At 39.5% G+C, this 21,913-nt stretch overlaps 1 protein-coding gene across 1 annotated transcript in view; it reads right to left on the bottom strand.

The window, feature by feature from the left end:
- Window positions 1–1,561: 1,561 nt before the first annotated feature.
- LPXN (leupaxin) overlaps window positions 1,562–21,913 on the bottom strand; it is a 35,696-nt gene continuing 15,344 nt past the window's right edge. Inside the window, 6 exon segments of the mRNA XM_049096804.1 lie at window positions 1,562–2,832; window positions 3,136–3,284; window positions 12,502–12,582; window positions 12,669–12,846; window positions 13,756–13,923; window positions 16,837–16,936. Coding sequence (XP_048952761.1) covers window positions 2,563–2,832; window positions 3,136–3,284; window positions 12,502–12,582; window positions 12,669–12,846; window positions 13,756–13,923; window positions 16,837–16,936 — 946 coding nt within the window. The 3' untranslated portion in view covers window positions 1,562–2,562.

The raw sequence follows: 21,913 nt of genomic DNA, 5'->3' as shown, positions 1-21,913 counted from the left end.
CATCTCCTCCACACAGCTCTTGTGTTTTCAGGAACTTGGCCCTGAGCCTAACTCTAGAAATGGTCTGGTTTGTCTTAAGCTGGATAATCCATTCTCCCAGTAAAATGACCTAAGCTACTCCAAGTGAGGATGAATCTCAGGACTTTCACTTGCAAAGCTGGAGAAAAGAGCTCTTACTCCCTCTACTGGTTGTGAAAGAGACAGCATGAGGCTGGTAGCCATCCTACTGCCATAGAAGTACTTGCTAGAACTTGTATGGAAAAATAATTGGAGGACGCTCTATGTATTCCAAAGAATAACTGGCCAAATGAATTGAGAAATTTCTCTTTGAGAAATATATGTATGTATATGTATATGTGTATGTGTATGTATATGTGTGTATGCGTATAGTGCTCACAGGTGTGTGTGTGTGTGTGTGTGTGTGTGTGTATTGCTCACTGGTGGAAAAGCCTCATTCCTTCAAGGTAGATTTTATTTTTTCAAATAAAAATAGAAGTTACTCAGAGTAAATAGGTAGATGATCGGTTTGAGTAATAGTATTTCTCTGTGTTTCATTTCATTTTGTTTTGTTTTAAAGAAAACTCGTGAATGGCTTCCTTGCCTCTAAAACAGTGGTCCTGAATGCAGCATCTCTTCTTGAATAAATATTACCACTTACATTCACTGTAAGGAGAAAAAGTCTTCATCTCTTAATTGCATCTGATGAACACTGGCTTTTCTCTGACTTTTTAAATATATAGATTCTACTGATATCTCAAAATAGCCAATCTAAACGAGAGCATATTATAGCACTTGAACATTCTTTCTTAAGGGCTAATGCCTCAAGTATACTTTGTCAAATCACCAAGGCAGCCAGGAACAGTATTATATTGGCACCTGCATATGACATCATAGAGTGCAGCTAATGTTAAGGAGGATGTTTTAACAGAAGAACGAATACTTTGCTTAGTCTGGTCTCAACCAAACAGGGCAAGAAGCCTGATGGCTCCCTGTGTGGAACTCCCACGTAGCTTGGATATGCTGAAGATCTTGTCAACTGTTACCACTTCCTTGTAATTCTCAAAACCCCCTTATAATCCATTCCCGTGAAGGAGACATATGTGATCAAGTTTAACAAGAATCATTCTTTAAGAAGTCTAAAGATATTAAGTTGATCCTATTTTTAAAAATACCTCCAGTAAAGTAATTTTCCTCAGTAACTTAAACTCTAATTTTTTAAAATAAATAATCATGCACTTATTTTAAGACTATGGTAAGAAAGACATAGTGTAGATCTTGCCAATATTTCTTTTGAGAAAGCAGGACTCTTTCTGAAGCTTACTTGAGGTAGGACATGGGAAAGTCTGATTCATTAATAACTGAAAAACTTTTCTACAAATATACTTATGATGCTTTGAAGAGGAACAGATAATTAAATGGAGATTTTCTTTGGGGCTTGGCTTTCCTAATAGAAGCTAGAAATGATCAAATTATCCCTTATAGCAGCTTTCTTGAGAGATAAAATGGCCATCTTGTTTGCCTTTTTGAGATAATTGTGAATTTGAGAAAAGTGTGTGTTTCATTTAAAAAAAACAGCTTTATTGAGATATAATTGATATACAAAAGACCTGGACTTACTTAATATACACAATTTTATGAGTTTGTAGAAATGCATACATATGCAAAAGGAATTTTCAAGCGTCTAGAGGAGATCTGGTTTTTCACTTTGGGTAAACAGAGTGATGAAAACAATTTGAAGACATTTTGCCACCTTTTAAGATGATTCAATTATCTCAGTGCAAAAAAATAACATAAAATGAATGTTATGGGTGCAAATTAAGAGAAAAGTTAGTGAACAGGAGTCCCTCCTTTCAATTTCTTTTGATTAAAAAAAAGTGCCTACTGTATGGAAGTAAACAGGAGACTGGTTATGGATTTAATTGCAAACAGTGCCTAGTACATACCACAGGAAACAAAAGTTTGTCTCCAAACATGTCAGTAAGACATTAAAACTGAAAGCCATTTTATTTATCAATGATGTCAGTACTCAAAGTAGTGCACTTAACATCTACTTCCTCTTGAAAAAGAAGCACATGAAGAGAGATGCAGAGAGTTTAGGAGGGGCATTGGGATTCCTGACAGCGAGGATAATGCATTGGTATGGGAAAGTGAGTCACGGGGAAATGAGGAAGGCATGGAAAGGCCAAGTTATGAGGTGATGGGAGAGAAGACATGTGCAGGGCCATCACAAGAGTGAAAATGGGAGAAATTTGAGAAAACTGGCAATGAACTGAATGTGTGCATGTAGAAGATGCATCTGCAGAGGCACAAGTGGCCGGACACAACTCTAAATTTAAGTACCTGATTTTTAAAAAATAAGTACCTGATTTTTTAAAAATAAATCTACAAACTAAGAAATCTACAACCTAAGACTCCAAGCCTAGCCATGTAACGTCTAGAGGTTCATTCTCTTTACCTTCTCTATGTGCCTACTGAGCAGCAAAGCAGTAACAACACAGCACTCCTTCCTCTCCTGGTTTAAATTTTGCAGGGGATCTGCGGAGACTGCAGGCTCAGCTGGGATTACAGAGGGAAGAGTTTAGTGAAGCAGGGCTGACAATAGGTCTTGTCATCCTGCTCCCTGAAGATGCCCTTTGACAACTGTGTCAGGCAGAAAGCACAGACGAAGTGCTCAGGATGGAACTTGTGGCCCATGGCACTGATGCAGCGGCCGGTGATGGGCTGCCCACAGCCGTGGCAGAGTGTTCCTCGGCGCTGGTGGTAATGGAGCTCGCAGTACGGACGTCCATCCAGTTCAAAGAAGGAGCCAGAAGAAAAACTGCTGAAGCAGTCCTGGGGGAATGAGGCAAAGAAAAAGAAAAGGAATGCAGATGTCAAGTAGTAGAACGTCAGCAAAGTAAAACTTTCAGCCTTGAAATTCCCACCAGTTATGTGACAAACTAAGGTGAGAATATTACCTGCTTGCCAAAGAGAAGAGCAAATGCCCACAGTAGGTGCTGTTTTGTGCCTCCTCTAGCGAGCCCATGTTAATCCCTCACCCCAAGCTGTGAACCCTCTTCCCAGTTGCTGTTCTGCCCCTCAGAAAGGAAGACCCTTGACTCTTCCTAAATCCAAGAGATAAGCGAGTATACAGACCCCACACACAAAGCATTCTGGGTGCCAGACGGTGTCCATGGCCGAGAGGTAGTTTTCCAACACTGGGCGGTTGCAGCCACCACACTTGGGTGAGAACATGGCTAAGAAATCCTTCCGGCAGTATGGCTTTTTGTCCTTCTCATGAAAGCCTGGAGAGGTACAATCAACAGTTCATTGTGGGGTGACACCTTCCACCAAGTTGGAGGCTGAGAAGAGGCCAATGATTTCAACTCTCCCAAACTCAGCATCCTCATATTCAATACCAACCTCAACAGCTCATCATAAGAAACACAAGGAAGGAAGGAAGGAAGGAAGGAACGAACGAACGAACGAACGAACGAATGGACAGGAGGCAATGGGAGACAGGTGCATTAGTGCTGGGCCTGGTGTCTATTCCTGCTTGACGCCTTTGCCCTGCACAGCTCTGGCCCAGGCCTTGGCGTGGCCAGTCTCACCTTATGATTCAGAAATCAGCTCAGAGGTGCCTCTTACCAGCCCATATCTATCAGTTCATCTTTTTAAAGAATCATCTTTCTAGCATTTACCATGATCTAAAACCATCTCTGTGGTCTGTATTCCCACACTGGAGGAGCATTAGCTCTGAAGCTAGATACTGTTGGTCTTGCCATATTATAACTCTAGAACCTAAAACAGCACCTGGAGAAAAGGGCTTAATCTTTAAAAAGAAAGGGCTACAAAATAATAATTTACAAATGGATGTAAGATTCTAAATGTAACGACTGAAACCATGCAAAGACTTGAGTCAAAACTGAATGGGTTCCTCTTTAACCTGGCAATGAGAACACTGTGGCTCAAAATTTAAAAGCAAGTTAAAAGTCAATAAATTTAGCTCCATTAAAAATATATATGAATGACTTTGTACATGACCAAAAAGCAGCATAAGCAAAGCCAAGACAAGGCACACACTGAAGAAAAAATTTGCCAATTATATCTCAGAAAAGGGGGTGGGTTAATAAAGTAAATAAGTTAAAATACATCATGAGGAAATCGAAACAGCCAGCCAAATCAAGGATATGGAACATCTTACAGGACACAGGTTCCGGTTTCTTGGCAAATTATTGGTATCAAAAAATAGGAAAGAGAGGATCATTACAGGACTTTTAAATTTTGAGAGGTAAAATGGTCAAATGCAAGGCATATGCTTTGCTTGGATGAAACTGATTCAAACAGACTGATTCAAATGACATGATTTACAAATTTGAGAAGTTTTTTTATATGGGTTTTATATGATAATGAGGAATTAATAATTTCATTAGGTGTGAAGGGAGTTATGTTAAAAAAAAAAAAAAGTCCTGACTAATCAGTTAAAGATGGTGCATGTTGAAGTATTCAATGGTGGCATAAGATTTCTATGACTTGCTTTTAAATATTCCAGCAAGAAAAAGGGATAGAAAGGGAGGTGGAGGTTAGAGGAAATTAGTTTGGCAAAATTAGTTTGGATAATTGGCAAAGCCAGGCAGGAAGCAATTTCCATAAATAAAATAGTAGTCAATTTGTTAATGTGTGAAGGCTTTCTCTTTAATACTGGACATCTTTACAGTTGGGCTCATGTTAGAAAACCCCTGACTGGAGCCTTACACATCCTATGTCCAGATAAAAGAGGATGAGAAACCCAAGGTGACTATTTTTTAAACTCTTTAAAATAAGTCATCCTCACAACAGAGACAAATAGCATAAGACAAAATACTTTTGGTAGTCATATGTTCAACATGAGTAAATCATGAAACTCAAAAGAAAAAAGTAAAGTTCTAATTTTTGTTAACTTGTAGTTTAATTTCTAATTTTAGCTAACTAGTAAAAACAGTGTTAAATAAGTCTACCCAATACTGGAAAATCCATGGAATGATTCACATATTTATATATTCCCAGGGGATAAAGTTAAATGTTAGTATTGTTTTGGAAAATCATCTGGTAATATGTATCAAAATTTTTTTAAAAGATACAGATATCTTTCTCCTGGGAATGAATCAAAATAATCAAAAGAAAATGTTGCATTTACAGATATTCACTGGGGGGATTCCTGGTTGGCTCAGTGGTTGAGTGTCTGTCTTTGGCTCAGGGCATGATCCCGGGGTCCTGGGATCGAGTCCCACATCAGGCTCCCCAGAGGGACCCTGTTTCTCCTTCTTCCTATGTCTCTGCCTCTATCTCTGTGTCTCTTATGAATAAATAAAAATCTTTTAAAAAACGAAAAACAAAAGGATATTCACTGCAGTGCTATTAACATACAAGAAGTAATCTAAATATACTGTTATGAACACAGTTTTACAATATTTGGAACTGTAAATAAAGCCTCAATGAATATACTTAAACACATAATTTTTAATAATTTGTCTAGATAAAGGAATAATGGAATGATTGATATTAATGGAATAATAATGGAATAATTGATATTATTAAAATTATTATTATAAAATTATGAAGCCACATGAGGAAATGCTTAAGTGATAAAAAGGAATTTTAGGTACACCTAAGTTATGTATGCATAAATATTAACAAATGGAGAAAAATATGAACAGGGAATTTTTTAATTTTTATTTTTTTTAAAGATTTTATTTATTTCTTCATGAGAGACACAGAGAGTAGTGAGAGACACACACAGGCAGAGGGAGAAGCAGGCTCTATGCAGGGAGCCTGATGTGGGACTCGATCCCGGGTCTCCAAGATCACACCCTGGGCTGAAGGCGGCACTAAACTGCTGAGCCACCCGGGCTGCCCAGGGAAATTTTTTTATGTTGCATTAGGTTAACAAGTTAATAAGTTAAAAGTGAAGATTTCTGCAAGATTTTTTAAATTGTCTTTACATTTAAAAAAGAAAAATATAATAAACCAATTCATCTTCAAACATTTAAGTAATGTATGCCCTTAGCTTTGAAAATCACTTCTCCCAGATTCCCAGATGGTTTGGTCCTACATGTACCTGAAAGTCCCGCAAGAACAACTGACCCAATCACCCTATCTCAAACAGCACCCTGTCTACCACCCCCTCTCCTGCATATAGAGTAAATTATGAGTGGCTTATAAGTATAGAGTAAGTTGGTTAATTAATTGACTAGTTTTGATCATTATCTGTCCTCTCACTAGAATATATGCACCATGAGGGTGGGAAGTTTGGGTTTTTTCACTACATCCCTAGTACCTAGAGCAGGTACCTGACACATAGGTGGTAGTTGCTCAATAAATATTTACTGAATGAGGAGACATATGAACAATGATACAACAGCACAATCGAGACCATCAGCTCCACAAGTAATGTAATTTAGAGTCTCTCTAGGCCTAACAACAATATGTGTAAATAGGTGAACTTTTCTGTAAGGGACTCTCCTTAGCACTTATCAGGAGAGCCTGCCTAACATGAAGATGGCTATTAGAAATCTCATTTATGCAGCATTTGCTTTGTACTGGTTCCAACTGACGGCTCTACCTGCAGTATAAATTGAAATTAAATCCTCTACCGCAATGCTCCCATCTTACAAATGAGAAAAGGGAGGCTTAGAGAAATTACATATAACAAACTAGTCAGCAAGGGATCTGATGTTCATACCTGGGCCTAACTGCAAAGCCTAACTTCAATGTCATGCCCCTAATTTAAGTGCATCCTGGTGTTGACCTCTCTGTGGGGACTGAGCATCAGTTGAGCCCAAGTATCATAACCCAGAAGCTTTGTCAATATGAGAGCTCCACCTGCACCCCCCACTTAAAGAGAATGTAAATAAAGCATGCACAGTGGATTGAAAAGCGACCCACCCCAGAAACATTATTTCTAGGAACCCATCTTGATAGTAGCAGCCAGATCTAAAAAGGCAATAGGAGCAGCCAGAGATTGGGACCCAAGTCATGTAACTACAGTTTTTCTGTTATCTGATCACTTTTTGATATCCCTTGCTTTGTTCAACTATGCTGTCTTTGAAGAGCAGACAATTGAATCAGCTTCTGAGGCCTATAGATCTAAGAATCTAAACTAATAATTCTATAAGCTTTCCTATGTTCTTCTAAAGCCCTGAGACACAGAAGAACTCACTTTACTTTTTCTACCTTATCAAAGAATGTCTAGAGTCCAATCAAGTACAACTGAATGCAGGAAGGCCTGCCACTTCAGAAAAACAAGCCAGCACCCACAACCATACTCCTTGCTTTTGTGTAGCACGGTATTTCTCAAACTTTAGCATGCATCCAGCATCTGGAGAGCTTGTCAATATGCAGATTGTTTGGCCCCAGCCCCAGCGTTTCTGATTCAGTAGATCTGGGGTGGGGCTCAAGAATTTGCATTTATGCTCTATAAAGCAAGTGACATCAAACTGAACTTGCCTTTAAGTAGGTGTTACTTGAGAAAATTGTAAGACATGGCAACTGACCTAGGAATGACCCTCATCTAGGCATTTGCAGGGTAGCTGGTCTCCAGAATGACACAGCAGGGAAGGAACAGCCTCTGCCGCCACTAGGGTGAGTCTCAGGAGAGGAATCAAAAGCAATCAGCCAAACTTGCTGTGATGCCCTTGCATTTAGTGATCCAATAAACTGAGAAAGTTTCAGCAGTTACTTTCCTGGAGGCTCTCTTTGGGGCCAATTACCCCTGGAGGACGGATGAGAAACACTAACAATTAAAAGTGCCACAGGGAGAGAGAGAGGTATTTATACTCTGGTGAGGCTCTTAGCCACAGGGGAAATTAGGGAGCACCTGCACGTCCTGGATAATGAACAATTTAAAAAGAAAGACGCAAGCACTGAGGACCTGGTCCCTAGGGGAGGATGCGAAGGCCTGAAATGCTTAGAAACTTGAGCCTTAAAGAGGAATTTTCTTATCTGAAACAAAAATGCAGATGAATTTAATTTCCCAGAAGGCTCAGTGGTTAAGCTCTCATTATAGAAACTCTGTGTATGACTATGTGATTTGGGGTGAGGCCAGGTGCCACCTAATTAAAGGACCAACCATATGGCAGGAGACCCATTTACAGAAAGCAAAGGATAAAAAACAAAAATATAATCTAGGAAGAGCTTTTGCTTAATAAACGGCATTCTTTTGTCAGGTGTCTCAATAAATGTTTTAAGCATGGCCTGATGAGGACATGAAGTCATAAATGACCTAATCTGCCCTATTTCAAGGGGGGCTGAAGTCATCAATAATGAGTATTAGCTACCTTCATGGGGCTTTCTGGTCATCCTATGGATAGGATAACTTCTTTTGTATCTAACTTACATGCCTTCTGGAAATATGTCTGTATTCTATTGCTCTGGTCTCAGGCAACTTCCACATCATAATCATCTGTGGGCAGTATTCACTAGCTGACTGTTCTACTCAACTAACTCTCATGCTTCTTTGGCTACCAGTACTATATACATTTACTGTGACACACTTTAATATGATTTAGATTAAATCTCAATAAAAAATCCTGCTTAACTAAAGTACAATCTAGAAATGAAATACCTAATGATTTGTGAAAAGCACTGACCAAGCTTCACTGAACAAGCAAATCACTACAAAGTACTTTGCTGGTGGATTATGTCAGTGCTACTATATCTGGGTCTATTGTCAATAAAGTGTACCCTGTGGGTGCCAAGAAAGTAAAGCAGAAGAACTGAGTCTCTGTCAGGGGGCAGTGGTGATGATGTAGAAACAACCTACAGAACTTGCAGAAATGGGACCTGAATTTCAGTTCCAACTCTGACTTTCTAGCCATGTAACTTTAAGAAAATTATGTTACCTCCCTGAGGCTCAGTGTTTCCATCTATAACCAAGAAAATGTGGGATAAAAATACCCTCACAAGACTGTGGTGGGGATTAAGGGAATAATAGCTAGGAATATGCATAATAACATGCCTGACATTTAGATGAGTCTCTGTGCTGGTGAAGGGCAGGATACATGGGATTATTTCCACTCCCTCTTGAAATACCGCCAACACGACAGTTAAAGAATTATTTAAAATAGAAGCACCCATAAGGAATAAAAGAAAAGGAGAGGAGATGCCATAGATGAGATATCAATAAAATCTTCCAAAATTGTAAGTAGGTCTAAGAGTGGTGACTAGCTTGGCAAACAAGAAAACCAAAGCCTGCATTTCTCCAGAAGGGAGGTGCAAGACAACTCAAGCAGGGGAGAACCATAGCATCAGAGGGGCTCAGAAAGTGAATGTACAAGATGGTCTTCAAGGTTGGAAACAAGATTGGCTGAAAGTCTGGAGAGCCGTTAAGATGATCAGACCCCCTCCTGCCATAAGATGCAGTGATTAATTCTAGAAATATCAAACCAGAGAGTCTCAGGCACTAAAAGACCTAAAATATTAATAGTCGGGGGTCTCCCAGCAAAATGGCTAGAGCATGCTACTTGAGTACCATACAGTTGAGTCCACCAGTCGACAAGTTCTGCTTATACCTGCAACACTTTTAGCGTTTCATTCTTAAATAGGAAAACAGGCAAACAAAGATTGGCAGCAGCTGGCAAAGACTAACGTAACAAGGTGTAAGGAACAGGATGTAACATGTCAAATTTCAAACTGAGCTTTAGGACACCCCTCAAAGTAGATAGCCACGAACTGTTTACATGATTAATGAACTCCTCACTCAGTCTAAGGAAATAAAACAGGAAGAGAGAAAGGAATATTGAGAGAGAGATTTCTTTGGAGAAAGCTCTGGGTGCTTCACTCCCAAGAGGGATGAGGTATGGTATGGTTCCAGCTAATCTCAAGTCAAGAGAGGGATTCACTGGGGCCACTCAGAGTGCTGGATATGTGTCCCTAGCCATCAGTGGGATATAGTTGATGGTATTTGACTCACCCCTGGAGAAAGTCCCTGTGTGAGTCTGGCTGAACAGAGAGACACAGCTGTTAAGTGACTACAATCCCACTGAGTACAAGAAAAAAGTGCCACTTTCCCATGGTCTGTAAATGAAGCCGTGAGCGAGAGAGATACCCCAAAACACTGTAATCACTTCTGAGAGATCACCGGAGGGAACAACGAAAACTCCGCAAAACTGATCTGTGTGGAATGTATCCTTAAACGTGCCCAGCAGAAAATAGCTATAGCTAAGACAAGTGAAGGGTAATTGAGACTTTGAAGTTGGACCTGTACTGAATCCACAAAAGCATCCAAGAAGAAAAAAAAAAAGTTAAACATCTGCCAGGTCCAGAGAGCAAGACACAAATTTATGACGGTACTAGGCAGGTCAGGACCTTCGTGCCCTCCAGGCTCACCTCCCCCCCCCCCCGTCTCAAGGGGTCAAATATCAAGATGAGCAACAAGGTGAGGGTGGTGGATGCTAAAGGCAGGAAAGGACATATAGATGGTCTCCAGCTACATAAAAGGCCCAACCAGCGGAGCATGGTAGTCACTTCATCTTTTATTTATTTATCTATTTGTTAAGTGGTGGTCACTTTAAATAAGTTGGATACTTTAGCTATTACACAGACGGAATTACCCAAGGACTTAGTTTTGTGTTTTGTGTCTGAAACTGATTTAGGATTGTTTATTGAGAGTCATCGGAAAAGACATGGGACTGCCCAAGTTTTTATTTAGGAGAGAGGTAAATAGTTTCCCAACTGGGTTAATTCAAAAAGGACAGGAAAAAAACAAACAAAATGAAGAAGCTTTCTGATTCCAGGCGTGAGTCATACTTGTTCTGAACAAACATAAAAAGAAGTCAGAAAAAAAAAAAATCAAGGTAATTAAGAAGAAAGAAGGGGGGAAAAAAAACTTCCAAAGAGAGAAAAACAGATTGCACAGAAAGGATCAGGAATAAGAACAAAATCCTAAAACCTTCTCAAGCATAGAAGCTGAAAGACAGTGAAGCAATGTCTTCAGAATTACAGGAGAAAATAGTTTCTTTTGCCTAGCATTCTATGGCCAGGCAACTTAAGGTAGACAACAGAATAACAATATTTTCAGATATTCAAGGTCTCAAAAGTATTACCTCCTATTCATTCTTTCCTAGGAGCTGTTCCATCCAAATAAAGGTAGTACCATGTATTAAAAAACTCGGGCATCCAGGAAACAAGGGTCCAAAGGAAAAAGGCAATCAAGCAGTAAAAGGAATTCCCATGAGAATGGCCCAGAATAAATGCTTCACAGCAGTCCTGAGGAGAAACCATTTCGGGCCGGGGCAGGAGGATGGAAGTCTCCTGGACGGATGTCTCCAAGACAAAACAAGTGGGACTGACCTACTACCAGATGTGGCTGACCTTTTGAGAATGATTTCACAGTTCTGTCAAATAAATTATAGCTAGGTACGATGAAAATTAAGCTAGTGAAAAAAGAAATCTAAATACTAACTTCAGGACAAAATTTATATGAAAAGAATACCATGAGAGGAATACTAATTTTTACTGGTCTCCATGTGCCAGGCACTGTTCTAGATACTGTACTGCTGCTGTACCCTAAAATCCTCATAATTACCCTGTAAGGTAACATTACAGGGTAGGAATTATTACTGCACCCATTTCACCCATGAGGAAAGCAATGTACGGAGGGGTTAAATGATTTGAATGATATCAGATAGCTAATAAATACCTCAGCCCAGACTTGAACCATGTAGCCTAAACTCTAAAATCTGTGCTCTGTTGTAACCAGTAGTTTGCCACAAGGCTCAACAATGAACAATATTTTCATGGTTGTCAATCTTTACACATTGAACACTAGTCTGACCTATAATTATGAGCTGATTATATATATATATTGAGAGAATAGGGGGGAGGAAGTATGTTGGGGTAAGGTGGGGTAGTAAATCCTCATCTTTTCTGATAGAAAGTTAATACATGAATGAAAAAAAAAAGAAAGTTAATACATAATGGTTAAAATTAGAAGAAAAAAAAGGTCAATCTATAGTAATATAAGTATATTCCTTAAAATACACAATAGCAGAAGGAAAAGCTGAAAACATTTGGAGAGGATAACTGGATTTGGGGGTAGAGAAAGGAAAAGCAAAGGACTGACCCTTTTCAGTATTACCCTTAACATAATATTTGACCTTTTAAACTATGCAATTATATTTCCTTAAGAAACCAATTTAAACAAAATTTATAAATATTAGGGAAAGGTAAGGAGAGATGGCATCTAGTACTGAAATGGGCACTTGGCTGCTAGTGGCAGGAGCCAGGGGGATCCCTAGGTGGCTCAATGGTTTAGTGCCTGCCTTCGGCCCAGGGCATGGTCCTAGAGTCTTGGGATCCAGTCCCACATCAGGGATCCCTGCATGGAGCCTGCTTCTCTCTCTGCCTCTCTCTCCCTCTGTGTCTCTCATGAATAAATACATTAAAAGAAAAGAAAGAAGAAAAAAAAAAAAAAAAGGAGCCAGGAACACCACAGCAGACTGAGGAAAAGTGCTGCTGGTCCTCTTCTAATGACCCGGGACATACCTTCTGCACCAAACACCTCTCCGCAGTGAGAGCAGAAGAAGTGCTCTGGGTGCCAGGTTTGGTTCATTGCCTGTCAGCACTCTCTGGAAAAGGAACACACATGAAGATATTAGGAAACCGCCGAACTATCCACCAGGACCACCATGCTAAAGCAGGGAGGGGGGTACTTACATCCAGGATGGGGGCAGCGCAGTAAGCACAGCGTGGGGAAAAGAGATGGTGGTAGTCCTTGGAGCAGTAGGCCAAGCCACTCCGCTCAAAGAAGGGACTGGAGCCAATCTCCTCTTTGCAGTGAGTGCACACAAAGTGCTCTGGATGCCAGGCTTGCCCTAGAGCATGGATCACCTGCGGAGGAAACAAAGTATGGCCTGCCACTGCGGTTGGCTGCTGGAGGGCCTATAGGTTGCACAGTTCCGGGCAGCATTTTGCACACTACATTCCATGTGAGCGGTTCCCCCTGGAGTTACACAACTCAGAGGCCTGGCCCCAGGTCCCACCTAGGTGGTCTGTCGTATGCGCTCTGCGGATAGTGAAAGGGTGCCCCGTTTCCTGACGAATCGTACTGATGAAGTCTGTAAATGTTCATCAGCAAGATACTGCTCTGGAGAGTGGAGAACCAAAATGGAACCCAGTCGTGACAGACAGGGATAACTAGAGTCTGGCCTGGAAGGGATCCCTGGAAGATGAAAAGGCATAAATGACAGTTTGTATTCCTCTGGTCTCAACACCTCATCTCATGCCCCATGCAGGGCCAGAGCTAGGGGCCTTTTCTTGTGGTTTTGGTGAAGGATGATGCAGAGCAGGAGTTGTGGCCATGATTTGGAGCCAAGTCAGCGGACCGGGAATATTGGGATAGAGGGGGCAATGGCAAAGCACCCACTCCCAGGTCCGGCAGTCCAGAAAAGTGGTTAAGAGTCATATTCGGGTGTCAGGCTCTCCCAGGCTCAAATCTTCCCTCTACCTCTTTCTAGACCTGGGACATGGCAGTTAACAACCCAGAGCCCTTGGTTCCCTGGTCTTTACCAAGGAACAATAACAGAGTCTCCCTTGAAAAGATCATGAGACCATTAAATGAGGGAATACTTGCAAGCCCTCAGCTTGGTACTAGGGCCTAGAGCATGGTAAGGGATGAGTGATCATTAACTATTACTAAAACATCTTAGGAGAGAAGGCCATAGAGTAATCCTTGGTGGGACAGAGACAGACATACACACAGACAGTTGGCTACAGGACCAACATCTCGGCCCTTCCCACCTTTCCAGCAATTGGTTTCTGACAGGAAGCACAGTGGCCCTTGGGCACTGCAGCAACTCCGAGGTCCTGCAGATCCTGCTCCAAACCCCCCAGCATTGAGTCCAGGGAGGTCTTGGGATCCTGCTTGTTTGCTATGTGTTTCTTGCTGGCATCTTCTTTCATTGCAACCTGGCACCAGGGAAAGAACCATGAAAAAAATCAGTCTTGTGTATATTTCCCCTCACTGTCATCTTCTACACAACCTCACAAGCTCACCTTGACTGACCAGTGCTTTCTTCTGTACCTGACCTCTCTCCAAGGCACTGGAAGAGTCCAACGTTGGAACACCAATAAAAATGCTTTCATCTCCCTTTTATCCTAAATTCCTCAGGCCAGATATGAGTAATCTTCCTCCATTTGTAAATCTTTTCTGACCATGAGAAATTGAGTGTATGAGGATAATACCTTTCTCACTTCTACAATGACCACAAGTCAACAATGAACCCTATCTTCTTTTTACCCATTTATTTTGCAATGTTTATTGAGCACCTAATTTGTGCCAGTCACAGCTCCAGGGTCTTGGTACAGAGCAATGTACGTGATGACCAAGAGTCTGCTGTCTTGGAGTTTACTTTCTCTGGATGACAGACAATGAAGGATTAAATAAATATATGATGTAATGTCAGGTAGAGATAAGACATAAGTTACATATCAAGATAGAAGTGACAGAGGGTGGGGCAGTGAGAGAGAACTGATTTGGATGAGGGTGATCAGAGAAGGCCCTCTAAGGAAGGGGCATTTGCACAGATATTTCATGATGGGTCCAGGAATACTGGGAAAAGCATTCCCAGTGGGAATGAAGGCCCAGAGGAAGGGAACAGTTTGTTATGGTAGGAGAAAAGTCAGAAAGGTTGGGAGTGAGGGGGGTATTGCAGGAGCAGAGGGAGTGAGAGTAAACGTGGTAGGAGAACACTATGGAGAGAGAGGCAATGATCCCAGGGGGCCCTCATGGTAAAGTCAGATTTTATTCCAAGGGTTATGGAGATTCTGGAGGAGTTTAAGGATGGGAGCGAAAGAATCTGATCCATTAGACGCCTGTGGTAGCTGAGTGAGGAACTGAGTGTAGGCAAGCAAGAGTGGCATCAAAGGCACTAGTTAGGAGGGAGGTCATTGTTAACAGTTCAAACCAGAAATAATAACTTGGTCCAGTGTTAGGGGAGAAGGCGGTGAGAAGCTGTCAGATAATACTTGCTGATGGATTGGATTTATTTAAGTAAACCCCCAAAACAGTTATCATAATCCATTCAAAGGAAAAGCCTCAAATTACAAAAAAAGATGCCCTGCTTGTCCTTCATCACGTCATGTCCTGATTCTGTCTCTCTCAACTCCTTTCTGACTGGGCTACTACTATCGACCTAATACTTCCTGATCAGGAAACAGGTGCTCACGATGTCCTCCACGGCATCATATTTGCACGCACTAGACAGACATTCAAAGTCTCCCCTCCGCTGCCCTCACTTTACCTTTCCAATCTCATCTTTCATTCCTCTCTAAAAGCCTCCATTGTTTGAGGCCAGCCAGGCTCCCTGCAGTCTCCAGAATGTGATTTGTTACTGTCTGCCTTCAGGCCTCTACGTATCCTATTTTTACTGCCGGGAACAACCTCACATTATCTCACTCATCCAAAAATGCTCATTTCCCTTCAAGAAACTTATCAACTGACAGATTTCCTTCCTCCTCTATTATATAACATTACTTAATGTTGAAGAGATTAGTGTTCAAAAGGTTAATGTCTGGAAAGCCCAAAAGGGTTGTCAATATTAAGGAGGTAAAAACAGTTTTATGTGTATACACACATCTACCTATACACCACTATATCTATCTATATCTACATCTATTTACTTATATACTCCAGCATATTTCTGAATGAATATGTAAGAAATGGGTAGAACTGGATGGCTGGGCACAGGGTTGACAGGGAAATAGCTCACTGCAAACTTTTGTACTTTTGATTTTTGCACAATGTGAACGTATGGCCCATTCAAAAAATAAACAGATATTTTTGAAAATGTAAATAAACCATGACATATGCTAAGTCAGGAAACACAATTAAAACTCCTAATATAGATTTTTTCCCCAGTATTTTCAGATAGACATTACAAGGAGAAATGCACCCAGTTTTATTGCACGCATTAAAGAAAAATTTGAAAAAAATAAAAAATAATAATAATAAAAAAAAATAAAGAAAAATTTGTTTCTGAGGTTCATTCATTTGTTCCCCTGATGAGTCAGGAACTGTGCAGGCATTAGGAGTCCAAAGGTGAGCCACAAAGATAAGGTCCCTGACCTCCCCAGTCACACACCTTTTTATAGACTGCCTTGTAATGATTTCAGAGCCACTCATGTGTGCATATCAAATCCTCCAATCAATTTACAGTGGTTGAAGTCTCCACCTTAAGAATTCTAGACTAGTCCCCTTAATAAATTATTAAGCCCACTTCTCTGATTTCCATCCCCTGCCAGGCCACGTGAGCTCACCACCCATGCTCTCGAGGCTAGAACAAGGAGGCGGGTCTTATCTCAGTATGGGGCTCAGGACTCCCCATCCTCCCTACTTTCAACGCCATGCTCTGATCGTCCTGGCTCTGCCTCACTTTGCCTTCTTCTGCCTGACTCAGGCAGGTCTCTAACGGTCCTGCCACATTTCATCGCACGTTAGATGCCTGTGCCCTCACAGCTCATGCCAACTGGAATGGCCTCTGCTCTTATCTCTTTATGTCCAAACCCTTTCCATTCTTCAGAGTCCATCCCACATCCCATCTCCACATTCCTAATGTTTGCTGCACATATTTTGATAAACCATCTGTGTTTTAGTCTCTGGATGTTACACAGGCTTCTGCTTCATTTTACCAAGCACATTCTATACTCCTTGAGATCAGAGCCTGCATCGTATTATCTCTTGTGTCCAGATAACACATAACACAAAGTTGAGCTCACCCACTGAATTAAATTTAGTCTGGGAAAAACGAATGACAACCAAGAGTTCTAAAAGCAGATGGCATAGCTGAGCTCCAAGGAGACACACCCAGGAACTGTGCTCACCTGGGTCTGCATCTCACACAGGTGGGCCATGAGCTCATCCAGCTGAGCAGCTGCTGATGTTTTAGGAGGATGTGGTGTTTTCTTTGGCTCTTGGACTTCACTACAGGGAGAAAAAGAATCCTAACACATCAAAACTCAGATAAATATTCAGTCACACATAAAATACCAGAAAAAGCAGTTTTGACTATTAACCCCTTAGATGTGAGTAAAAACTAGAGAAAGAGAGTATTTAAAAATCGGTAGTGGACTAAAAATCTGAACAAGGTCTTTCAGTCTTTTGTCTCTATGACTTGGTTCTGGTCATCTCAAAAACTGACCATTGTTCTCAAGTGCATGAAGAAAGGTGCTGGGGACCCCTGGGTGGCGCAGCGGTTTGGCGCCTGCCTTTGGCCCAGGGCGCGATCCTGGAGACCCGGGATCGAATCCCACGTCGGGCTGCCGGTGCATGGAGCCTGCTTCTCCCTCTGCCTATGTCTCTGCCTCTCTCTCTCTCTCTCTCTCTCTGTGACTATCATAAATAAATAAATAAAAAATTAAAAAAAAAAAAAAGAAAGAAAGGTGCTGGATGGGTAGCTGGCAAGACCGTCTCCCCCAACAGCCAGGTGCAAAGCAGGTTCTAAAAAAGCCTTTGAGGGGCACCTGGGTGGTTCAGTTGGTTGAGTGTCTGCCTTCAGCTTAGGTCATGATCCCATGATCCATGGGATCAAGCCCCACATCAGGGTCCCTGCTCCTCCCTCTCTCTGCTTGCCCCTCCCCCTGCTTGTGCTAGCTCTCTCTCTCTCTCTCTGTCAAATAAACAAAATCTTAATAAAAAAAAGACCTTAAGACAATGGCCAAATATACATTTTTTTTATTTTCAAAGCGTTCTGTTTAAATTATAAAGTATTACACCTTCTTTCACTATCAGGCGAAAGAAAGATAAAAACCAAGTAAGAATAAAGAGCAAGCATCAGCAAACTAAGGTCCACAGGCCAAATGTGGCCATGGCCATTCACTGACATACTGCTGCTTTCTTACAGAGTTGGATGGTTTCAGCAGAGACCCTGTGGTCTGCAAAGCCTAAAATATTTACTGTCTGTTCTTTATAGGAAAAGACCACTGACAGAGTTTAGACAATGTACATGGTGTCGGTTTTACATTCACATAATTGTGAATACACTGATGAATAAAAGTTGGGCCCAAGAAACAGAATACAGAGTCTATTCAAACACTTGCCCAATTATTAGTAAATAAACTGCAAGAGAGCACAGGATAAAGCTCAATAAATTCTAAGAAGTAAATCCTACAGATCATATTCTTCTATTGCTTTAATGAAAGTGCAAATTGATCATAAGAAATTTACCTGCTGAAGAAAAAATAAAGCACTTCCAAATAATTCTTGTGATGGAGAAAAAATATAAACTGAATTTTCAACCATTTAGAAATAGCAATGAAAGCACATATACACACACATACCCTTCAGAGTGAAAAGCAGTAGGTTATTAAAGGGAGAAAATAATAAATGGACTCAAGTGCGTATTGAAAAATAAGATACTAGACACAAATAAACAAAACAGCCAACTTAAAAATCTCAAAAAAAAATACACTAAAGTAATTAAACAGAAGGACTAAAAGCATAAATTATTGAACAGAAAACAAATAGAAACTGATTTTTTGGGATGCATTGTGTAAATTTCAAGGATATAGAAAATATGGAAAATCACCAAATAAGTTCTATAAATATCACAGAAACACAATACTATAATCAGACAAAGAGAGAACAGTGCATGTGTGTACGTGTGTGGGTGTGAAGGGGGAAGAAGGAAGTATAATAAAAACAGCAAAAATATGTTTTAAAAACATCCTGGCTACATAGTGTTATGCCAGTCTTTAAAGCACGGTTCAGCATTAGGAAAAGGATTACTATAAATCATTATACTGAAGAATAGAGAAAAGCTTTAAAAACATATTGATAGGTCCTAAAAAGCAGTAGGAAACAAACTTCACCACCATTCCTGTTATTGAAGATCGAGGAAAAGAAGTTTCATAACCTGATAAAATATAAGAAACCTATAATGAACCTCATATTTAATGGTCAAGTACTAAACACATTTCTAATTAAAAGAAAAGCTCTGTGCTCAGCAGGAAGTCTGCTTAAGCTTCTCTCCTTATCCCTTTGCCCCTCCCCTCCATCTAAAATAAAATAAATACAATCTTAAAAAAAAGAGAGCAGAGGAGGACAAGGATCCTACCTACTATCATTGCTGGTCTGCAATATTACTGCAGACTGCATTATCGAATGCATTTAAAAATAAAAATAAGAGATTTATATATTAGAAAAAGACAAAGCATTCTCATTTCTATTTTCTCTTTTAAATAGATGGTATGATCACTTACCTGGAAAATGTAAGATAAATGATTGGATAATTATTAGAAGGTATAGAAAATATCAGGATGGCTATTAGATACAAGAATAAAACACAGGGTTGCCTGGCTGTTTCAGTGGGTAGAGCAAGACACTCTTCTCATTTTTATTTATTATTTATTTATTTATTTATTTATTTATCTATCTATTTATTTATTTTTAAGAAAGAGCATGTGCAGGAGCATGAGCTCGGGCAGGCGTATGGGGGGAGCAGGGGTGGGAAGAGAGCAGGAGGCACAGAGGGAGAGAGAATCTTAAGCAGGCTCCACACTCAGCCTGGAGCCATATGAGGTCTGAGATCATGACCTGAGCCAAATCCAGAGCCAGACACTTAACCAACTGAGCCACCCAGGGGCCCCTGAGCATGTGACTCTTGATCTTGGGATTGTGAGTTCAAGCCCCACACTGAGCACAGAGCCTACTTAAAATTTTAGAATTAATTCATTAATTTTTAAAAATTTAAAAAGAATAAAATGAAATAATATCTTTCCTATATACCAGTAATAGCCAATTCAAAAATCCACTGGGAAAAAGGAACATATTCAAACTACCAACCAAAAAATGATAAAATATTAAAGAATAATTCTAACAAGAAATGTTAAGACTTCTATGAAGAAAAACCCACCGGCAGACATACAAGACACACATAAATGATGATGCATAATATGGTATCTATCAGTTTCTCTCATTAAACCATAAATTCAATATAATTCATATAGAAATACTAATAGAATTATTCAAGTTTATTAATAAGCTGATGCTAAAATTCATGGGCTAGAACACTCAAGGTAATTTGGGTGGGGAAAAAAAGAGATGAAGAGGGAAGACCTGTCTCAATGGATGTGCTCTCGTATAAAGTGACAATAAAATTTGTGTGATGTTGGTAAAGAAACAGACAAATAGATCAAAGGAATGGAACAGAGAGAAAGCCTAGAAACAGACTCCTGAACCATGAGAATTTTGCATATGCTAAATGTAGCATTTCAAATCATCAGAAACAGACTATTAGACACAAAATGCATCACAACCCATTTGAAACACAATAAATTTAGATCTTTAACAAACTCTACACATGAATAAGTTTTAAATGAATCAAAGAAATATGTTTAAGCATAGAAGTACTAGAAGAAAATGGAGGACATTTTTTTATAATTTGGGGTGATGAAGACTTTCCTAGGAAAGGCATAAAACTAACGTGAAGGCAAAAAAGAAAATGTATCAATAATCTCAAAAAAATTTAAACATACATAAATATTTAAAACATAAATAACATTCAAATATTAAAGTCTACAAATCAATAAAGCAAGCTAATAGAAACATGCTCTAAGGATTAAAAGAAAAAAAGTAAAAAAAAGTAAGTTTCAAAAAAAGAAATTTGAGTGTTTATCACTATATAAAATAGGTTTAAGCTCAATCTTTAATATGCAAATTAAATAGTGAGATACCAATTTTTACCCATTATTCAAAAATCTGAAAGACTGATAACAGGCAATGTTGGCAACAAAAGTCAGGATTATCATACACACATACATTTACACATTTACATACATCATAGATAGCTATGTAAATTTATTAAATCCTTTGCAAGGCAGTATCTATCAATATTTCAAATGCATATATCTTTGGATTCAGCAATTTCATTTCCAGTTTCTATCCTACAAAAAAACTGGAGATACATATACAAAGGTATATATACAAGTATATTCCCTAAAACATAAAAAAGTACAGCCTTTATGAACAAATTAAAAATAAAATAAATGGACATATAATTAAATAAGTTGCAGATATATGCTACAGCATGCCATGCAGTTGCTAAAAAGAATGCAGACATAGATTTATGATGTACAAAGATTTCTAAGATACATTGTTAACTTAAAAAAGCAAAGCCCACAACAATATGAAAACTATCCTTCCATTCACCTAAATTTGCAAGCACAGATACATAAGTGTGAATTTGCACACACAAAAGTCTATAAGGAGACACATCTGACAGCAGTTAACCTACGGGGCTAGCGATTAGGAGATAGGAGGTGGTCTAACTAAGGGAGGTGGTCTAACTTTTTACTCTGTATATTTCTGAATTATTAAAGCTATTTTTACTATTAAAAGGGTAAATATAAAATTAATATAAGTAAAGAAAAATTTTAACTGCATAGAAATACAAAGAAAAAATTAAAATCACACACATGCTTCCTTTTAAGAAGCAATTAATCACTCTGGACCTGTTGGCTTGCTTATAACATTAGGCCCTTCTGATTGTGCCTAATTCCTAATTCTGGAAAATTAGAATGACTTTTTTTTCATGTTTTAAAGTGAACATTTTCCCATATATTTATCTATTTTCTTATTCAGCTTTGTCTTCATAGCTAGCGCTTGTTGCCCACCCTATGCCAGACTCTCCATAAAGAGTTTTACACATGTTCTCTTTAAGTCCTTATAACAACCTTAAGGGCTAGGTATTGTCATCCCTCAAAAGAAAAAACTGAGACTTATAAAGTAAAAAGCTTTGCTCTATGTAATATAACCAGTAAATAAGAGAGTTTGGGCCTACAGACTGCAAAGCCTATGTTCTCCAGTACCACACTAAACTATACTCCAAAATGACGTTTAAAGACTATACAGCTTTCAAATGTAGAATGTACCATAATTAAACCATTCATCATTAGTCACATA

This window comes from Canis lupus, chromosome 18 (genome assembly GCF_003254725.2).
Source record: "Canis lupus dingo isolate Sandy chromosome 18, ASM325472v2, whole genome shotgun sequence".
NCBI lineage: Eukaryota > Metazoa > Chordata > Mammalia > Carnivora > Canidae > Canis > Canis lupus.
Note: the sequence above shows the minus strand (reverse complement) of the source record. Positions and strands in the feature narration are given on the sequence as shown.